The following is a 21,813-nucleotide window of genomic DNA, read 5'->3' as shown; positions in this document are numbered from 1 at the left end:
GTAGTAGAGCTCCTGAAGGAGAGTTTGGCTCCGGTTCGAATCAGAAGAGCCCTGGGACACCACCCCCCCCCCCCCCCCCGCCGCCCACTTGAGGGATTAGCTGGTGTTATTCCAGAGATTCTCTCCAGAAAGGGGCCAGGCAGAGCCACTATACAGGCAAGAAATATCAACAGCCAATCCTTTATGGAATTCCTGGTTTTTTTCCAAATAAAAAATTTTTTCATAATGTGGATTGGGTTTTTTTGTTATGTTTTATTTTGGTTTTTTTTGATGCTGATTATAAAATAATACATGTTCATTGTAAAGAAAAATTGGAAGCCACAGACAACTATCTAGAAGATAAAACTCCACAGGCAGATAGCCTAGGTAGATAATCATCCACAGGCAACTCTTGATATATTTTAATGTATTTTGTTCTAGGTACTTTCTCTATACTTTTTTTTTAGCCTTGTCTATATTATATTTCATTCATCCAACAAATATTTATTAAGCTCCCACATTGTGACAGTCTCTAAGTACTAGGGATACAACTAGAAATATCTATGTATTTATCTATTGCTTTTTTCATATAGTAATTATAAGAATTTTCCTGTGTTCTTAGAGACAATGACTATTTTATGTCTACATAATATTTCATCATATGGATGTACTGTTAACTAATAAACTGTTCTCTCATCTTTTGACACTGAGGCTATTCTCAGTTTTTTTCTATCATAAATAACAGTCTTGTGTATATTTGAACATAAAATTTTTGTCTTTGTTTCAGATTATTTCCTTAGTACAGATAGATTCCTGGATATGAAATTACTGGATCAAAGGTTATATACATTTTGAAGGTTCTTGCTATAAGGCCAGATTGCTTTTCAGGGGAATTAGAGCATTTTATCCTTAAGTCCCAGCTTCTTTGTGCCCTGACCAGCTGTGTGCTTGAGGATGATGATTTTTGTTGATAAGGAATATACGGCATCTGATTATTATTTTATTTTGCATTTCTTTATTGCTAATGAACTACATATTTTCATATGTCAAACATTTATATTTCCTCCTTTATAAATGGTTATTTGTCTACTTATCTGTTAGAGTCAGTATTTTGGGCATTGATTTGTATGAACTCTTTGCTGAAGACATTAATCCTTAGGTTGTCATTTGCTGTTAATTTGTTGTTAAAATTTCCCCCCTAGTTTATTACCTTTCAATTTTATTCTGTTTGTCTGTTTCAACACTTGTTTGTCTCAATTGTCTGAATAGAAGTTTTCACTTTATTTGGACAAATCTTTCATTTTTTCCCTTTATGATGTTTTCCAGTTGCTTTTCATCTTAGAAAGTACCTCTTACTGTAGATAGAGTTAAAAGTTTTCTTCCTCAGAATTATGTAATTCTTTCTCTTAAGGAGAAAAACCTACTCTTTTATTTTTCAGATCCCAAACTGATCTTCCAGGCTAGCCTTGCAAATGCTCAGATACTGATTCCCAGCAACCAGGCCAGTATAAGCAGTATGCTATTGGAAGGACATACCCTCCTGGCCCTTGCTACGACAATGTATGCCCCTGGGGGTGTCAGCCAGGTATGGGTAGCACTTTTACCTATTATGGTAAAATAGGACTGATTTTAAATTTAGTGGAAATATCCATGGATTTTCTAGACTCCTTTGATATTCAAATACAACCACTTACATAAGTATTTCATTTTATTAAAGGGCATAAAACAAGGATGAAGTTTTAAATTTTGTATTATATTCACTTAAGTTGGAAGGGAACTAATATGTGGTATAGAGATTTTTTTTTTTTACCTTTGTTTTCTAAACTTCAGGTTTGTTTTCAGGATAGAATCAGGATCTGATTGCTCCTAGGAGTAACTATACTTTAGATGTGTGGCTTGGGAATTAATAGGCAAAATTTTTAGCTATCCATATAAACTCTTCTGAGGGACCCAGTGGAAACTTGCCCATCTCTGCTTTTTTGAAAGTACATAGTATGCCTCATTACAGGAAACTGAAGAATGCAGTTTAATAAAAATCTTTAAAAGCTTCTTACTGATAATAACTTAATATAATACCACCTCTTCCAGATTATTGCAATATATTTTAATTCATATGGTTATCTATGCCTCTGTTTTTAATCACCTGTCAGAAATTAGTCTTAGAATAACTTGAGAACTGAGGGAGAAGGACCTAGGTAGGAGTCATCTAGTCTAGTAGTTTTTTTCCCTTTAAAGACATTTACTTACTATTTAAATATTTTAAATACTTCAGTAGCAGAGACTTTTTTCAAACAATATTTTCACATGTAGTTTGAAAACTACTGATCTAGTTGAACCTCCTAATTTTGTAGGAAACTGAGGCCTGCTGTTAAATATCTGGCCCAAGGTCACCAGCTAGTTTTTCTTAGAACCAGAACTAAAACTATTGGCTTGTGACTCCATGACCAGTGTTTTCTTCACTACCATGTAGTTTTTCAAGCTAATCTTGTTTCACTCTTGTGAAAAAAAGACTTAAATTTGGAGAAGAGAAAAACCTTACTCTGTATCATGTGATCTTTTTATTTAGGTTGTTCAGAATGATGAAAATGAGACCTGTTTGAAGAAAGTAGATCCCCAGTTACTGAAGATGGCATTAACTCCTTATCCCAAGCTAAAAACTGCTCTCTTCCCACAATACACTGCCTCTAATGTCCTGCCACCCGATATTACGCTTTACCACCTTATTCAGGTACGGTATTGAGGAGTGTCAGTCGGGTCAGCCAGGAAAACTGAAACGCCCTCTGGGTCTGTAGCATGGAGGACATTTTAACATAGGTAATTACTTACACAGTCATAGCAGAATGGGGAATCCAAACATGCGATGGTGAGACAAGTCAAAAACTGACAAGGAAGCCACCAACACCCCTAACGCTGCAAGAACGGTGCAAGAAAGTAGTGTTAGCAGAACCCAGAGGCCGGGCCCGTCCCTGGGAACAACTGAACTCACAGCCAGGCTGCCTGTTCCCCTGAGCGGGGAACGTGGAGGGTAGAGCTGGAACCTTGGAGGAGATACCCCAGAAAACAAAGGAAGAGGAAAATATCCTGGTTTCTTCCCTCTTCCCACCTTTAATCTCCCATGTTGTCTCTCTTGGCAAAACCTGTCTGGTAGCCCAAGGGCAGAGGCGCTTGGGAAATGCAGTTCTCTGCAGAACAGGAGAGAAAGGTGGGAATGGATCTGAGAGCAGACGGACAGTTGGCCAGCTTGCTTGTCTGCTGCCTTCCTCAAAAGCCACTTCATTCTACTCCTGATAACTTCTCTCTCTCTCCTCAATGAATAGGGCTATTTGTTTATTTAAATCAGTGCTTCTTAACCTTTTTCAGGACAGAGATCTCTTTAAGAATATGAGCAAGTTAGGAGTCTTCTACCCAGAAAAACTGCACATACGTGTTTAATTTTGCTTCTCTTTCAGAGGAATTCAGGTTCCCTGAAACCTACTCAGATCCTCTATGATGAACACATTCTTTTGTTCATTTCTCGTTTCAAAGGGCTTTTGCTTTTTTTCTCTGAGTGCACATATTCCCACAGTGTCCTTAAATTCAACATAAGCTCTATAATCTATAAAGGTACAAAATCTCTCTAATGTGTACAGTCCTTAATTTATAGAGTAGTCCTACTCAAAAATGTGGTCCCTAGATGGCTGCCAGGCTATGAACGGCTTGGTGGTGGTATGTGATGACATTAAGATCTTGGACTGTTCTATAAATCTGTGTCATGTTCAGTTCAGCAGGCTTTCTGTGTGTGTGTGTGTGTGTGTTTGTGTGTGTGTGTGAGAGAGAGAGAGAGAGAGAATTTAGCAAGACACTCTGGAAGCAGGAAGTAGTTAGCTGCATTTAAATTTATCACAAGTTTCTCATCTCATTGCAGACCAGTAGCACCGCTGTAAACTATAGGTGGATTGTACAAAAACATAGTTTTACTACCTATTCAATCAGCCTAAAACATAAGTGATTTCAGGTTGTTCTTTGTTCTGTTTTCAAGTTGACTCATGCAGTTTTAGTCCTGTTACTTTACGAAAAGTAGTCCTTCCTTAATAGACCATAAATTCTCCCATGATTTTTTTTTTTTTTAAAGATTTTATTTATTTATTTGACAGAGAGAGACACAGCGAGAGAGGGAACACAAGCAGGGGGAGTGGGAGAGGGAGAAGCAGGCTCCCCGCAGAGCAGGGAGCCCGATGCGGGACTCAATCCCAGGACCCCGGGATCATGACCTGAGCTGAAGGCAGTCGCTCAACCAACTGAGCCACCCAGGCGCCCAAACTCTCCCATGATTTTGAATCAAAGCTGCACTTTCCTTAGCCACCCAAATCGTGACTTAAAGGTTTTTAAAATTTTCTCCTTTATCTTTCCTACCACCTGTTTATAGTCTTTGCTACATCTTTGGCCTAGACAAATTTCAAACAGCCATGGCTCCCTGCTTTCAAACCTTTTCTGACTGGCTTAAGCTTACTCCACTCTTTTTTCTTTTTTGGTGGTGGTGATTTGTTCATCACATTCCTCTAACCTTTGATCTACTTGTCTCCCTATTCCCTTTCCGGACCAGCCTTAGCTCACCTTGTCCTGTTTACATGGTACCATTATCTAGCCTCTTAGTCCTCTTGGGTTTGGATTCCAAAAGCATTTCAAAAGTCCATGTTACATTATAATTGATGATGCTTCAACCAAAAGAGAGTGTACTTTGCAGATATAGTTTGAAGTGAGAAGAGTCTTTATTTATTTTTTTTAAAGATTTTATTTTATTTATTTGACAGAGAGACAGCAAGAGAGGGAACACAAGAAGGGGGAGTGGGAGAGGGAGAAGCAGGCTTCCCATGGAGCAGGGAGCCTGACGCAGGGCTCGATCCCAGGACCCCGGGATCATGACCTGAGTGGAAGGCAGACGCTTAACAACTGAGCCACCCAGGCGCCCCAAGAAAAGTCTTTAAAAGGAACATAGCTGGCTCTATTTTTATTAACATAGGAAAGTGTCTCATGCATTCTTTTTCTTTTTAAGCTGCGCTCGGAATTTAAGTCCAGAAAGATAAGGTTGGAGAAGGGAAGCAGACACTTGTGAAGTCTTTTCATATAATTTTGTTTACTTACTTTAGAATCACTTAACTTTTAACTCTGACTTTTCCGCTTTTTCAGTCACTGTTGCCCTTTGACCCTAGCAGATTGTTTGGCTGGCAGTCTGCCAACACACTGGCTGTAGGAGGTAAGTCATTCCAGGTACCTAGGGCTTTAGAAGTATTTCATCAGTGTTGACGGTAGAAGTTAATTTATGTAAAGCCAATCCAGTTTTTTTCACTGCTTTCCATTTCAAAAATGAAGATGCATTCCAATGGAAAACATTTTCTAGGAGACTGAATTGAAAGCGTGTTGTGAGTTAAAAGTAATTAGAGTGCGTCACTAGTGCTATTCTTGCTGGGGAATGTAAGCTGTACCTATCTGCTTAAATTTCTCCCTTTCCCCAAATCTCTGTTTGTTTGCAGTATAGTATTAATAAAGGTTAAGAGCATAGCTGTAGGCCTTAGACAAATCCTGGCCTGACCATGAAATAGCTGTATGACCTTGGGTAAGTGATTTACCCTCTCTTCAATTTCCTATAAAATAAGGTTAATAACAGTGCCCACCTCACATATTACCTGAGAATGAAAGGAGACAAGGCATTTAAAAAGCTCTTGCAGTTCCTGGCACATGGTGAGCACCAGACGCATACACACTGCTGTTCTCTTTAGGCCATAAGCCTTTCTCTGATTTTTTTTTTTTTTAATGCCATTCTTAAACTCTACTTTTTTACTTTTAAATTTAGAGTTAGCCTTTAATATCCTGGTACCTGCGGTGCCTCTGCTGTGAAATTACTCTGAAGTAGGCTTCAGATGAGCACTTAGCATGTATACGCTGTAAATATTTACTGACGTGCATAAAAATGAATTTTCTAATGTGTCGGTTTTGTAATCCAAATTTCAATAGATCTAATTTACCTAGTGCCCAAGGCTCAGTGCAAGTTCCCAGCCTATAGTAGATGTTCAATAAATATTCGTTGAGGGTTGAATAAAGTAGTATGTATTGCATTTTCAAGTGAGAATACTCTAATTAATCTCTGGGAACTTACTACTAGAGTGTAGACCGAATCCCCTGCCCTGTTTTAATGCCTCCAACTCCAACACTTAGCTAGAGTCCTGACCCCTTTGTGGAAAATGAGCACTGTACTAGGTACATGAGGGGAACAGAGAGGAAGTTGAAGATGTATTCCCTGCCTGGTGTTAAGAAGTTTAAAACATATTTGAGGAAATAAAGCACAAAGTAAATGAAACAATTATGAAAACATAATGTGGATTTATAAAATTGGAGAATTGTCTTTAATTAGAATATTTGCTTCCTTTTTCATATGATCTTACCATTGAAAAGAGATGTAGGGTGACTGTGAGGTGACTTGGCTTCTGTGACAGGCAGGAGAAAAATTTCCCTTTGGGTAGAATTTTCTCTTATACGTGCTCTCCGTACTAGCCCCCAGCTGCTAAAAAATCAGGGTCTTACTTGGATTAAAAACTCAAGTTAGCTCATTTGGCGCCAGACAGTGCTATATACTTTACATGTACTCGGCAAATATTTAATGAATGAATGAACAGTTTTATATGTAATAAGTTACCAAAGTCACTGTGATCTCACAAAGAAATAGATAAGGCATATGACAATTTTTTTTAGTCTCAAAGGGGGTGTACTTTTAAGTAATAGCTTGGAAAGTTGACAGATGCCTCTCAACTCTTCAAGTCTTTTTTTTTTTTTTTTAAAGAGCCAAGTCACAATATAAAAAGTCCTTGGAATGCCACAGGAGAATGAAACTTTTTTTCAGAAATAAGCTTTGAACTTTGAAAATAAAAGCAGATGCACTGTTTTCCAGAACTTGTTCTTTAACAGTTCAAAATGTTACTTCTTTTTTTTTTTTTTTTAATAGGTAGTAAGTGGTTAAGAGGCGATTAAAGATTAGGGCTTGTCTAACAGGAGGAGTTCTTTCATACTAACTTATCACATCCAAATATCTTCTGCTATTTTTATGGGCACAGAGGAACTTTAAACTGAGCTACTCTGCTGGCCTGAGAACGGTGGTACCATCATATAGATAATAAGGTGCTCTGAATACATCAGAAAGTATAATGATAACAAAAGGAAATTGAGGAGGGCATTAATATGGAGAAAAGGATGTTCTTACACTGTGTATTGGAGAAAGGTATAGGGAGTTGGCCTTGGTGTATAGAGGACTCATAAAAATGTTAAGAAGGGATTTCATTGTGTAATGAGCTCCATGAATAAATTAAAAAGCTCCTCTTGCAGATCCTTAGCAGAGATGTTATAGCTAAAGGATTATTGCCATTGTGACTTAAAGGATCATCAAATACAGAATTAAGACATCTAAAATAACAAGTTGAGGAAGAAGCATAATTTATAAGTTTTTATGCAGCTTCTTGGATACATATTTTTGTATAATATGGGGGCCTGGGGCACCTGGGTGGCTCATTCAGTTAAGCATCTGACTCTTGATTTCAGCTCAGGTCATGATTTCAGTGTTGTGGGTTTGAGCCTTGTGTTGGGCTCCCCATTCAGAGGGGAGTCTGCTTGAGATTCTCTCTCTCCCTCTCTCTCTGCCCTTCCCCCCCCATGTATGCTCTCTCTCTCTCTAAAATGAATTTTTTTTAAAAATGGGCTACTTCTACACATTAAAATGAGCTATTACATTTTGGTGGTTCCTAGTAATGCACAGTGGTACAAAATGACTATAGCAACTGTTTTTTTTCTTTTTTTAAGACTTATTTATTAGAGAATGCATGTGCAAGCTGGGGGAGGGGCAGAGGGAGAGGGAGAAAATGAATTTCAACCAGATCCCCCCTGAGCATGGAGCCCAACATGGGGCTTGATATCATGACCCGGAGATCATGATCTGAGCCAAAATCAAGAGTCAGACACGTAACCAACTGAGCCACCCAAGTGTCCTGCAGCTGGTTTTCTTTCACCATTGCAGAGTTAAGTTTTCCACGTGCAGATTTGCAATTAATCATGGTGAGGTACAGAGGATTAATATTGCTTCACTTTCCCCCCAGACGCAGTGAGTCATCTACCACATTTTTCTAGCCCTGACCTAGTTAATAAATATGCTATAGTGGAACGTCTGAATTTTGCATATTATTTACAACATGGCCGGCCATCATTTGCATTTGGTACTTTTCTGGTCCAGGAATTAACCAAGAGCAAGACTCCCAAGCAGCTGTGAGTATTTAAAACATAATTTATACTCTTAATAAAAGACATCTCTGTATTTTACATATACATTTGAAAAGTAGTTATATCAGGCTAGTAATTTGGTCGTCTTTTTTTTTTTCCCCTTCCTCTGTGCGTTTCTGTATATCCCAAGTTTGGGGGATTTAGTGTGTCTTTTGTTAATGGGAAAAAGATAATAAAGATAACATTAAGGGGTACCTGGGTGGTTCAGTCGGTTAAGCACCTGCCTTCGGTTCAGGTCATGATCCCAGAGTCCTGGGATCGAGCCCGGTGTCGGGCTCCCTGCTCATCAGGGAGCCTGCTTCTCCACCTCCCTGCTCATGCTTTCTCTCACTATCTCTGTCTCTCTCTCATATAAATAATAAAGAAAATTTTTTAAAAAAGATAATATTAAAAATAGTATTTATATCTTTTAAAATTCTGTTGTTTTTTTTAAAATAACCCAGGAGCTTGCCAAATATTAGTAATTATTCTTAAGAGGGAATTGTATAATAAGATGTGAATTCTGTATTTAAGATAACTCATTTTTTATAATTCACTTTTATAAATCACAGAATTGGGAGGAGTATTAGATATAGTCACCTAAATATAGATTTACTTCATTGGTTTGTTTCATAGTTAACAACGTAATGCATTTTAGTGATAAAATATTCAAGTAATTCAGAAGGGTGAAAAATGAAAGATAAAAAGTCCCTGAGTCTCCTATCTTCATTCTGCATGGTAAATAAACATGGCTAATTTCTTGTGCATCTTTCCTTGAAATATGTCTGTGCATATAAAACTACATATGTGATGTCAAACTTTAATTAGCATTAATTTTTTTGGTAGTTTGCATATATACTCATAATTGATAGGATCACAATTTGGGAGTCTTTCTGTAATTCTGTTCTGTGTTCCCTGGATATAGTTGGAAGCAAGAATAATTTGGCCTATGAGTAGGTGTTTTAGGAGAAAGTTAAATATAAGGGAATGGGGGGCTATGGAGACAATGAAAAACTACCAAGAACCTAAATGGATGTGTGCAGGGGCCCAAAACGGGAAGGGGGAGGAAGCTAAAAATCACAGGTGTCTGACACTCCATGTATCACTATGTAATTCCATCTCCTTTTCCTGGTGAGAAACAGTTTTCTGATGTGATTTTGATTCCTTTCTTTTTCAGGATCCAGCAAGTAGGCAATGAAGCCTATGTTTTAGGGCTCTCCTCCTTCTACATACCTTCAGTAGGAGCTGCCTGTGTTTGTTTCTTAGAACTGCTTGGCCTCGACAGCCTCAAGCTCAGAGTTGATATGAAAGTGGCCAATATCATTTTGAGCTACAAGTGTAGAAACGAAGATGCTCAGTACAGCTGTATCAGAGAGTCTCTAGGTACAGTACCTTCTCCATCTGGGGTTTGTTGTTTAGAGGACAAGGGATGAATAGGTCTAAAGCATCGAATTGTGAGTGGTTGGGGCAGGAAATAATTATGTTCCTGCTTCATCTTTTTCCTGCTGAATGTTTGCACTTTATCTCACTTTCTTGGGCCCTTTAATTAGCTTCTGAAATGGCCCTGGGCCACACTCTTCAAATAGAAGAGTTCCTGACCCTTTCTCTTGACCAGTTTTTATTGTTTGTATTTCTTACAGCTGAAAAACTATCTAAACTGGCTGTGGGTGAAAAGGCCACCATAGAGGAATTGCTTATCCTCTTAGAAGAAGGTATATGGAACAGCATTCAGCAGCAGGAAATAAAGAGGTTTGTTGAATTGCAGCCTCATTCTCTTTTCCAGCAAGCTTTATTCTTCCAATCTGTATTTGCCTAGTCTTTCTTCCAACACCTCAGATGTTTTTACCAATCCCTTCAGGCCTTCTTACTCAGCCAGCGTATAGCAGACACTCAGTGAATGGACAGTGGGTTTTAATTGCTTCTAGCCATCAGTAAAGGGAGGGTGCAGCTAATTATTCACTCTTTAGAGATAGAGTTTCCAAGAGATAGAGAAGAGCTCTGTCTCCTCCACTGCCCTGCTGGTCAGAGAAGTCTCTTATGTGTTACATGTTGAAATCATTTAAGAAGATATGGGATGGGGGCACCTGGGTGGCTCAGTCGGTTAAGCCTCTGACCCTTGATTTTGGCTCAGGTCATGATCTCAGGGTTGTGAGATTGAACCCTGAATCAGGCTATGCGCTGGGCATGGAGCCTGCTTAAGATTCTCTCTTCTGGGGCGCCTGGGTGGCTCAGTTGGTTAAGCGACTGCCTTCGGCTCAGGTCATGATCCTGGAGTCCCGGGATCGAGTCCCGCATCGGGCTCCCTGCTCAGCAGGGAGTCTGCTTCTCCCTCTGACCCTCCCCCCTCTCATGCTCTCTCTATCTCATTCTCTCTCTCAAATAAATAAATAAAATCTTTAAAAAAAAAAAAAGATTCTCTCTTCTGTCCTCCCTTGCTCTCTCTCTATGAAAAAAAAAAAAGAAGAGGTGGGATATGGATCTCATAAAATTTGATTTTAAGTGAGTTCCTTAATTTTCTCTTGCTAATATATATTAGTTGATAATGAAAGTTGAGGTAACCATCTATCCACAAAAACCCCTCTACTTACACATTTATGCCATCTTTCCTCTGTGCTATGCCACCTGGGGTGACCTAGCCACCCCAGACCCTGGGAATGCACCATTCTCTTGTACCTGCTATCAGTGACTCTGTTCTCAACAGTTTCTGGCTATGAGCAGGAACAAGTACTCCCCCCTAACTGAGGAAGCCCAAGCACCTGTCTGGGCTCTGATACTCTAAATTGAATCATGCAAAACAATTAAGCACTCAGGAAATTTTTTGAGTGACTATTTACTCAATTCTCCTAAGGACGGTATATAGCTAGTATAATCTATCTATGGATAGATACTTGGTTGATAAAAGGAATGCATTCTGCCAGTATGCTAAGAAAGCTTTTATCCATTGTGGATGCAAGAGCCCTCTTTTTTCTTTATTTTCCAAAGCAGCCTAATAAACATTTGGTATTTGTTGAAAGGTTTTTTAGAGAATATGCTGCAGTTAAATTTTTTTTTTTTAAAGATTTTTTATTTATTTATTTGAGAGAGAGAGAACACATGAGAGGGGATAGGGTCAGAGGACGAAGCAGACTCCCTGCTGAGCAGGGAGCCCAATGCGGGACTCGATCCCGGGACTCCAGGATCATGACCTGAGCCGAAGGCAGTCGCTTAACCAACTGAGCCACCCAGGCGCCCTATGCTGCAGTTAAATTTGTTTAATTTTTACTAATTTTCCATTTAAACTAAAGCTATATTTTAACAATTTTTTTTTCTCTACTGCCCCAACTTCCAATTACAGGTTATCTAGTGAATCTAGCAGCCAGTGGGCATTAGCAGTACAGTTCTGCAGGCTTCACAATGTGAAACTGAGCACGTCTTACCTCAGAGAATGTGCCAAAGCAAACGATTGGTTACAGTTCATTATTCACAGCCAACTCCATAACTATCACCCAGAGGAGGTAAGCCACCATTTGTTGCCATTCAAGCAGAGGAAATTGGAAGACTTCTGGGAGGACAAATAGTGTTCTTTCTGTTGTGTATACCTAGGCTTTTGTTTTCTATGATACTACTGTTTTTACTAAGATTTCGGTGGGTTGGCATCAGACAGGATTAGTCATTAGTACTAAAAAGCTGAAGGAAGAGTTGTTGTGACTCCAGATTAAATATGGAAATTCACTCCAAAGCAACAAATAACTTTGTAAAATGATATGGTCACTTCCCACACACACAGTTCAGGGTGAGAAAGAACAATTTTGCCTCTGCTTTTCTTAACATTTTTCAGCTCTAGATGAAATTGGTCTTTATCATCTAATATGTTTTCTAGGTGAAATCTCTTCTTCAGTATTTCAGTCCTGTCCTTCAAGACCACTTAAGACTGGCTTTTGAGAACTTGACCTCAGTGTCTAACTCCAGAATGGACAGTGATCAAGTCTGTAGCAGGGCCCCCCAGGAACTCCAGAGAAACAAAGAAGAGATGGCTGATTTTTTTGAAGTTCTGCTCCGGTGCTCAGAGGAGCCAAACTCCTGGTGCTGGCTCCTAGCTGAAGCAGTGAAACAACAAGCCCCTATCCTCAGTGTCCTGGCCTCATGTCTCCAGGTGAGGATAATGAGAAGCCTAAATTAAGGACCCATAGAGCAATAGAAACAATGGAAAGGGACAGGGAAGGCTGATAATCAGAGAGGAAGTGGGGTGATGATGACAGTGAGGCTCTGCCATGTTTTCAAGGTCACTGTACCTTTTGTGCTTTTCCAGCTTAGGCTCCGGGCTATCTAGTATACTTCTTTTACCTTAATATTCTGTAGCTTAAGTGGTCCGAGCCCTGGTTTCTGGTTGGCAGTCATAGAGAAAGGACCCTGACTCTTGAGCAGAGAAGTGGGATGCTCTAGACAGTACCTTGATCAGCATTTCTGTGGAAGCCAGTCTTGTTTTCTTAGTACTTCTACAACTTCCGCTCAGTCTCTTGGTCTTTTGATAGGTTACCCTCTACAGAACAGTTTATAATAGTCCCTTGGTTGTTCATTAGAGTTTATTCCATGTTTGGAGGCTTTTCAAGCTAGTTTAACCAACTTATTGAGGTAACTTGTTCTAAACAGGAAATCTCTACCCATGTTTGTAGCATTGCTGGGAGCCCCCAAGTCCCTCTGTCAGGTAATCCAGACACAAATGTTATTTTATTTTGAAAAGTTTTCATCCTGTGGTAGGATGCCAGTACTATTCCTTGTCTCTGTGTTTGGATCATCACGTCTGTGGAGGACAGTGTTGCAGCTGAAGCAACAGAACACATTCGGGGCTCAATGGAAGAACACATGTGGGACCTTCAAGACCTCTCAGTCATCTGGAGAACATTATTAACAAAGCAGAAGAGCAAAACTCTCATCAGAGGTTTCCAACTTTTCTTTAAGGTAGTGATAGTCACTTCATGTCATTCCTGTATCTAAAAGGGTTACTTCAGAATATCCCCATTGACTTTTTCAGTTGTTTTTAACTGTTTTTTTTAGCCAACAACAAATAATGATAACAGAACGACCATTTATTTAGCAAAGAACTTTATATATATTATTTTCATCAGTTCTCACAATAATCCTATAGAAAGATAATATTATATGAGGATGTTATGAAGTGGTAGTATTCTCATTTTAGAGTAATAAACTCAGGCTCACAGAATTTAAGTAACATGCCCAGGGTCTCAAAGTACTTTAGTAAGTAGTGTGTTTATAGTTCAGATCTATACTTTCTCATTCCAAAATTCCTGTCTGCTGACTGAAAAGCTCCCACCAAAATGATAGAAATGCCACAGACAGCAGTAGGTTGGCAGCTCAGTGGAGCCCATTTTCCAGGATGGTATGTAGAGGTACCATACCTAGCACCATCTAGTGGAATGTCTCCAGCTCTTGGACAGTGGACCAAGTACAGAACAGACAGAAAACAGACTGTTGAGTAGGTATACCTGGCCTGAATATCTTTTTTCTAAAAGGTAAAAGAAATATAAATTTAACCTCCTTTCTTTTTAACAGATATGATTTAATTCTATGAAACTGTTATTAGTAGTACTTATGTCTTTAACTTCTTATATTGTCATTTTTCATTGAGAAAATACTATTGATTGACTTCACGATTTTGTAATTTCATCCAAACTCTTCCTCAAAGGATTCCCCACTACTGTTGATGATGGAGATGTATGAACTGTGTATGTTCTTCAAGAATTATAAGGAAGCTGAAGCGAAACTTCTGGAGTTCCAAAAGAGCTTTGAAACTGTAAGTTGGAACCCTACTGCTCTTTGTCACTGATCTGAAATTGGTTCAAGTGGCCTGTTACCTGCTAGTAGTCAGGCTATGACAGCAGGCAAGTAGCTGATATGTGGCATAATTCAAACTAACTCATTTGTACTGTTTCAGAGGTGGGGAGACAGGACAGGAGTTACAGTGGCCTTGCCTATATACACCTCAGTTGCCAGGCATGACAGAGAAGTTTCATCTAATGTGCTAATTCTGATCAGTGTCCTGAGCTGCAGCCAAGCTCAGTGGGAAAGGGATTAACAGGACCTGCTATGGATGCTCAAGAGGAGTGTGGTGGTTCATGGGCCACATTTTGCCACTCTAAGATAACTCCAACAGCATTGAGTGTGAAAGGTGTTTAATACTGCGTTATTCACTGTGACCGACAGTAATGGATTTTTTCATCAACAGTCCTCATGGTCCCTGTCCAAATGATGCTGAGCCATGTGGTCAATTTCAGGCTGTACCTATTTAGTGCTTGTTTCAGGCCTATTTATCATGTGGAGCTAATTAACCCTATGGAAGAAAAGAGAAAGTCATAAGGAAGGAAGAAAAATGTGCCTTAGTCCTGCTTGGGATTTTAGCACTTTTGCTTTCTTGACCCCACAAGAACTCTGTGATAAATGAGACAAAACTATATACTGGTTCTACCCAACAAACACATCACAGTGGAACCTTAGTATAGGCTTTTGCTCTCAATCAGTAACCATAAGGAAGGTTTAAAAGTTACATTATTTGAAAATATTGCATCAGTTATTCAAATATGCCTGAGGTTCCAAAATCACAGCAAATAGGAATGTTAATTTCCTTAGTTTGTCACTCTCCATGGTTGGGGCTCTACCAGATTTCTTTTCTTTCTTTTGAGTTGTTAATTATTTTTTGGAGCAAAATACACATACCATTTACCATTTTAACCATTAAGTGTACAGTTCAGTGGTATTAAATACATTCCCATTGTTGTGCGACCATTACCACCATCCATCCCCCTCACCCTTTTCATGTTGTAAAACCGAAACTCTATACCCATGAAACAAGAACTCCTTTATTCCCAGCCCCTGGCAATCACAATTCTACTTTTTTGTCTTTATGATTTGGCTACTTTAAGTACCTCATATAAGTGAAATCATACAATATTTGTCTTTTTATGAATGGTTTATTTCACTTAGCATAGTATCAAGTTTCATCCATATAGAATGCAGAATTTCCTTCCTTTTAAATGCTGAATAAAATTCCATTGTATGTTGGGGAAAAACAGAGCCTCTCCCCTAAGGTCAGGAACACGGCAGGGATGTCCACTCTCCTCACTGTTGTTCAACATAGAACTAGAAGCCCTGGCTTCAGTAGTCAGACAACAAAAAGAAATAAAATTTTGGCATTCAAATCGGCAAAGAAGAAGTCAAACTCTCACTCTTCGCCGATGACATGATACTCTCTGTGAAAAACCCAAAAGACTCCACCCCAAAATTGCTAGAACTCATATAGGAATTAAGCAAAATGTCAGGATGTAAAATCAATGCACAGAAATCAGTTGCCTTTTTATACACTAACAATGACAGAAGAAAGAGAAATTAAGGAGTCAATCCCATTTACAATTGCACCAAAAACTGTAAGATATCTGGGAATATACCTAACCAAAGAGGCAAAGGATCTATACTCTGAAAACTATAGAACACTCATGAAAGAAATTGAGGAAGACGCAAAGAAATGGAAAAACATTACATGCTCATGGGTGGGAAGAACAAATATTGTTAAAATGCTTATGCTACCTAGAGTAATCTATACATTCAGTGCAATCCCTATCAAAACACCATCAACATTTTTCACAGAGCTGGAACAAATAATCCTAAAATTTGTATGGAAACAGAAAAGACCCTGAATAGCAAAAGGAATGTTGAAAAAGAAAACCAAAGCTGGTGGTATCACAATTCCGACTTCAAGCTATATTACAAAGCTGTGATCATCAAGACAGTATGGTGCTGGCACAAAAACAGACACACAGATCAGTGGAACAGAATAGAGAACCCAGGAATGGACCCTCAACTCTATGGTCAACTAATCTTCGACAAAGTAGGAAAGAATATCCAGTAGTATAGGGCGCCTGGGTGGCTCAGTTGGTTGGGCGGCTGCCTTCGGCTCAGGTCATGATCCTGGAGTCCCTGGATCGAGTCCCGCATCGGGCTCCCTGCTCGGCGGGGAGTCTGCCTCTCCCTCTGACCCTCCCCCCTCTCATGTGCTCTCTCTCATTCTCTCTCAAATAAATAAATAAAATCTTTAAAAAAAAAAAAAAAAGAATATCCAGTAGTATAAAAGACAGTCTCTTCAACAAATGGTGTTGGGAAAATTGGACAGCCCCATGGAGAAGAATGAAACTGGACCATTTCCTTACACCATACACAAAAATAGACTCAAAATGGATGAAAGACCTAAACGTGAGACAGGAATCTATCAAAATCCTAGAGAAGAACACAGGCAGAAACCTCTTCGACCTCGGCCACAGCAATTTCTTGCTAGACACGTCTCCAAAGGCAAGGGAAACAAAAGGCAAAAATAAACTATTGGGACTTCATCAAGATAAAAAGCTTTTGCATAGCAAAGGAAACAGTTGACAAAACCAAAGACAACCTACAGAATGGGAGAAGATATTTGCAAATGTCTTTTTTTTTTTTTTACTCTTTTCTTTTTTTTAAGATTTTATTTATTTATTTGACAGAGAGAGAGAGACAGCAAGAGAGGGAACACAAGCAGGGGGAGTGGGAGAGGGAGAAGCAGGCTCCCAGCTGAGCAGGAAGCCCGCTGTGGGGCTCGATCCCAGGACCCCGGGATCACGACCTGAGCCGAAGGCAGACGTTTAACGACTGAGCCACCCAGGTGCCCCGATATTTGCAAATGTCTTAATCAGATAAAGGCCTAGTATCCAAAATCTATAAAGAATTTATCAAACTCAACACCCAAAGAACAAATAATCCAATCAAGAAATGGGCAGAAGACATGAACAGACATTTCTGCAAAGAAGACATCCAAATGGCCAACAGACACATGAAAGAGTGCTCCACATCATTTGGCATCAGGGAAATACAAATCAAAACCTCAATGAGATACCACCTCACACTAGTCAGAATGGCTAAAATGAACAAGTCAGGAAACGACAGATGTTGGCAAGGATGAAGAGAAAGGGGAACCCTCTTACACTGTTGGTAGGAATGCAAGCTGGTGCAGCCACTCTGGAAAACAGTATGGAGGTTCCTCAGAAGATTGAAAATAGAGCTATCATACAACCCAACAATTACACTCCTGCATATTTACCCCAAAGATACAAATGTAATGATCCTAAGGGGCACATGCACCCCAATGTTTATAGCAGCAATGTCCACAATAGCCAAACTATGGAAAGAGTGCAGATGTCCATCGACAGATGAATAGATAAAGAAGATGTGGTATATATATTCAGTGGAATACTACTCAGCCATCAAAAGTGAAATCTTGCCATTTGCAGTGACGTGGTTGGAACTAGAGAGTATTATACTAAGCAAAATAAGTCAATCAGAGAAAGACAATTATCACATGATCTCACTCATATTAAGAAACAAAACAGAGGATCATAGGGGAAGAGAGGAAAAAATAAAACAAGATGAAACCAGAGAGAGAGACAAACCATAAGAGACTTTTTTTTTTTAAGATTTTATTTATTTGGGAGAGAGAGAATGAGCACATGAGAGCACATGAGAGGGGGGAGGGTCAGAGGGAGAAGCAGACTCCCTGCCGAGCAGGGAGCCCGATGCGGGACTCGATCCCGGGACTCCAGGATCATGACCCGAGCTGAAGGCAGTCGCTTAACCAACTGAGCCACCCAGGCGCCCCAAGAGACTCTTAATCATAGGAAAGAACCTGAGGGTTGCTGGACGGGAGGTGGGCGGAGGGACGGAGTAACTGGGTGATGGGCATTAAGGAGGGCCACATGATGTAATGAGCACTGGGTATTATATAAGACTGATGAGTCACTGACCTCTACCTCTGAAACTAATAATACATTATATGTTAATTAATTGAATTTAAATAAAAATTAAAAGGAAAAAAAAATGAGGATAACGTTTCCTCCTTGGAGGGAGATTGTAGGGATGTGATGTCATCCAGGAGGAGTAATCTAAGCTACTAGTAGAGTTCCATTTGTTCACCTTGTATATTCAGCATCAAAATTGTTTTTATTTTTCCTTAAACAGTGTAGATATATTTTATGCATGCTTTTGCATATACAATCTTTTCCACAATAAAAATAACTTTTAAAATGAAAAAAAATTTCATTTTATGTATATGCCACATTTTGCTATCCATTCCTCTATCCATGAATATTTGGGTCGCTTCCACGATATAATTATGCTACTGTGAACATGGTATACAAATAATCTCTTCGAGATCCTGCTTTCAGTTCTTTTGGGTATTCCTCCCCGAAGTGGAATTGCTGGATGATATGGTAACTCTATCTTTAATATTTTGAGGACCTGTCATACTGCTTTCTGTAGAGGCCGTACCGTTTTACCTTGCCACAACAGTATACAAGGTTCCAGTCTCTCCACATCCTCCTCAACACTTGTTTTTAAGTAAGCTCTACACCCAGTGTGGAGACCCCAAGATCAAGAGTTGCATGCTCTACCGACTCAGCCAGCCAGGCACCCCATGGTTTTCTGTTTTTTTGATAGTAGTTATCCTAATGGGTATGAGGTAGTGTCTCATAGTAGTTTCGATTTGCGTTTTCCTAATGATTAATGATGTTGAGCATCTTCTCATGCTTATTGGCCATTTGTATATCATCTTTGAAGAAATGTCTATTTAAGCCCTTTGCCCATTTTTGAATTTTGTTGTTTATTTTGTTGTTGTTGTTAGGAATTTTGTATATTATTGAAGTAATCCCCATTGACATATTAATCATATATAATTTGCACATAATTTCTCCCACTCTTTGGACTGCCTTTTTACTGATGATAGTGTCTTTAGATGCACAATTTTTTTAAGTGTTCATGAAGTTCAATTTGCCTATTTTTTTCCCTTGTTCCTTGTGCCTTTGGTGTCCTATCCAAGAATTTATTGCCAAACCTAGTGTTGTGAAGCTTTTGTCCTGTGTTTTCTTCTAAGAGTTTTTATTGCGTTAGGTCTCATATTTCGGTTCTTAGCCCATTTTGAGTTAATTTTTGTGTATGTGTTAGGTAAGGATCCAGCTTCATTCTTTTGCATGTGGAAATTCAGTCTTCCTAGCACCATTTGTTGAAAATATTGTCCTTTCCTCATTGAATAGTCTTGGCACCCTTGTCAAAAATCATTAGACCATATATGTGAGGGTGTATTTCTGGACTTTCTGTTCTATTAGTCTTTATGTCTCTATGCCAATGGTACATGTTTGATTACTACAGCTTTGTAGTAAGTTTTGAAATCAGGGAACATGAGTTTTTCTTTTTCAAGATTATTTTGGCTATTGAGGGTCCCTTAAGATCCCAAATGGTTTTAGGATGGGTTTTCCTATTTCTGTAAAAACACATCATTGGGATTTTGATAGGGATTGCGTTGAATTCAAAGATCGCTTTGGATAGTATTGTTTTAACAACATTAAGGCTTCCAACCTATGAAATTGGAAGTTGCATTTATTTATGTCTTTAATTTCAGCAGTATTTTGTAATTTTTACTGTACAAGTCTTTTACTTCTTTGGTTAATTCCTAAGTAATTTATTCTTTTTGATGCTTTTGGAAATGGAATTATTTCCTTTATGGTTTGTTCAGTGTTTGTGTATAGAAATGCAGCTGATTTTTGTGTGTTGACTCTCTATCCTGCTACTTTGCTGAATTCATTTATTGAATGTGTGTGTGTGTGTGTGTGTGTGTGATCATTAGGGTTTTCTACATATAGGATCATATCATCTGCAGAAATAATTTTATTTCTTTTCCAAACTGGGTGCTCCTTTTTTTTTTTTTTCCCTTGCCTAAAGGCTCTGGCTAGAACTTTCAATACTGTGTGGAATAGAAGTGTTGAAAACAGACATCCTTGCCTTCTTCCTGATCTGAGAAGAATGGTTTCAGTCCTTCACCATTGAGTAAAATGTTCACTCTGGCTTTTATTATGTAGGATAGTTTCTTTCTATTCCCAATTTGTTGAGTTTTTTTTTTTAACCTTGAAATAGTATTGAATTTTGTCAAATACTTTTTTTTTTTTTTACATCAATTGAAATAATCATGTGGGTTTTTTTTCTTACGTTCTGTTGATGTGATATATCCATTGATTTATTTTATTTTATTTTTTTGTATGTTGTAGCATCCTTGCATCCCAGGGAATAAATCACATTTGATAATGGTGAATAATCCTTTTAATATGCTGCTGAATTCAGTTTGCCAGTATTCTGTTGAGGATTTTTACATCAGTGTTCATAAGAGATACTGGTCTATAGTTTTCTTATAGTGTCTCCATCTCTTTAGTATCCAGATTATGCTGGTTTCATAAAATGAGTTTGGAGGAGTTCCCTCCTCTTCAGTAATTTGGGAAAGTTTGAGAAAGGTTGGTCATAGTTCTTTAAATGTTTTTAGAATTCACCACTGAAGCCATCCTGTCCAGGGTTTTTCTTTGTGGGGAGATTTTTGATTTCTGAGTCAGTCTCCTTACTAGCTATAGGTCTATTAACATTATCTATTTATTTGTGATTTAGTCTTGGTAGGTTTTACGTTTCAAGGAATTTGCCCATTTCATAAGTTACCCACTTTTTGGCATGCAGTTGTTCATAGTACTCTCTTATAATCCCTTTTATTTCTGTGGAATGGGTAGTAATGGCCCCATGTTCATTTCTGATTTTAGTAATTTGAGACTTCTCTCTTTATAAAAACGTGTTGTTTAATTCCCATGATTTTGTGAATTTTCAGTTTTCCTTTTGATAATGATGACTTCTAATTTTATCCCATTGTAGTCAGAAGAAATATTTTGTATATCTGTCTTTTAAAATCTATTGAAACTTATGGCTTAACATATGGTCTCTCCTGGAAAATATCTCATTGTGCACTTGAGAAGAATGTGTTTTCTATTGTTCTTGGGTAGAACATTCTTTATATGTCTGTTAATCCATTCAGTTTATTGTGTTAAGGCCTCTATTTTCTTATCTCTGTCTCATTCTATCCATTATTGTGAGTGCGGTATTGAAGTTTTCAACTGTTATTGTAGAACTTTCTATTTCTCCCTTCAATTCCATCAGCTTTTGCTTTTGATCATCTGTCATTACGTATGTAAATGTTTATAATTGCTATATTTTCTTGCTGTATTGAACGTTTTATTAGTATCGAATCTCTTTCTTTGTCTCTTACAAGAGACAAAGTTTAATGTTTATTTTGTCTGATACTATTATAGCCACCCTTGCTTTTCTTTGTTACTATTTGCATGGAGTACTTCTTTCCATCCTTCCACTTTCAACCTGTTTATGTCTTTGGATCTCAAGTGAGTCTCTTGCAGACAGCACATAGTTGGATCATGTGTTTTTGGCTATTCTGCTAATCTCGGTCTTTTAATTGGAGAGCTTAATCCATTTACATTTGAAGTAATTACTGACCAGGAAGAACTTGCTTCTGCCATTGTGCTGTTGGTTTTCTTTATACCTTGTAGCTTTTTTGTTTCTCATTTCCCACATTACTGTTTTCTTTTGTGTTTAGTTGATTTTTTGTAGTGACATGTTTAAATTCCTTTCTCATTTCATTTTGTGCTTCTCGTACAGCTGTTTTATTTT

At 38.4% G+C, this 21,813-nt stretch overlaps 1 protein-coding gene across 2 annotated transcripts in view; it reads left to right on the top strand.

Annotated features, from left to right (window-relative positions):
* SPG11 (SPG11 vesicle trafficking associated, spatacsin) overlaps positions 1 to 21,813 on the top strand; it is an 82,251-nt gene that overhangs the window by 37,437 nt on the left and 23,001 nt on the right. For both annotated transcript variants that reach the window (XM_044918181.1, XM_021695563.2), the window contains exons 18-27: positions 1,419 to 1,564; positions 2,546 to 2,707; positions 5,146 to 5,212; positions 8,097 to 8,262; positions 9,434 to 9,639; positions 9,897 to 10,005; positions 11,591 to 11,750; positions 12,116 to 12,388; positions 12,994 to 13,194; positions 13,940 to 14,047. In XM_044918181.1, the coding sequence (XP_044774116.1) occupies positions 1,419 to 1,564; positions 2,546 to 2,707; positions 5,146 to 5,212; positions 8,097 to 8,262; positions 9,434 to 9,639; positions 9,897 to 10,005; positions 11,591 to 11,750; positions 12,116 to 12,388; positions 12,994 to 13,194; positions 13,940 to 14,047 (1,598 nt within the window). The remainder of the gene's footprint in view (positions 1 to 1,418; positions 1,565 to 2,545; positions 2,708 to 5,145; positions 5,213 to 8,096; positions 8,263 to 9,433; positions 9,640 to 9,896; positions 10,006 to 11,590; positions 11,751 to 12,115; positions 12,389 to 12,993; positions 13,195 to 13,939; positions 14,048 to 21,813) is intronic.

The sequence above is a fragment of the Neomonachus schauinslandi genome, chromosome 9 (assembly GCF_002201575.2).
Source record: "Neomonachus schauinslandi chromosome 9, ASM220157v2, whole genome shotgun sequence".
In the NCBI taxonomy this organism is placed as follows: Eukaryota; Metazoa; Chordata; class Mammalia; order Carnivora; family Phocidae; genus Neomonachus; species Neomonachus schauinslandi.
Note: the sequence above shows the minus strand (reverse complement) of the source record. Positions and strands in the feature narration are given on the sequence as shown.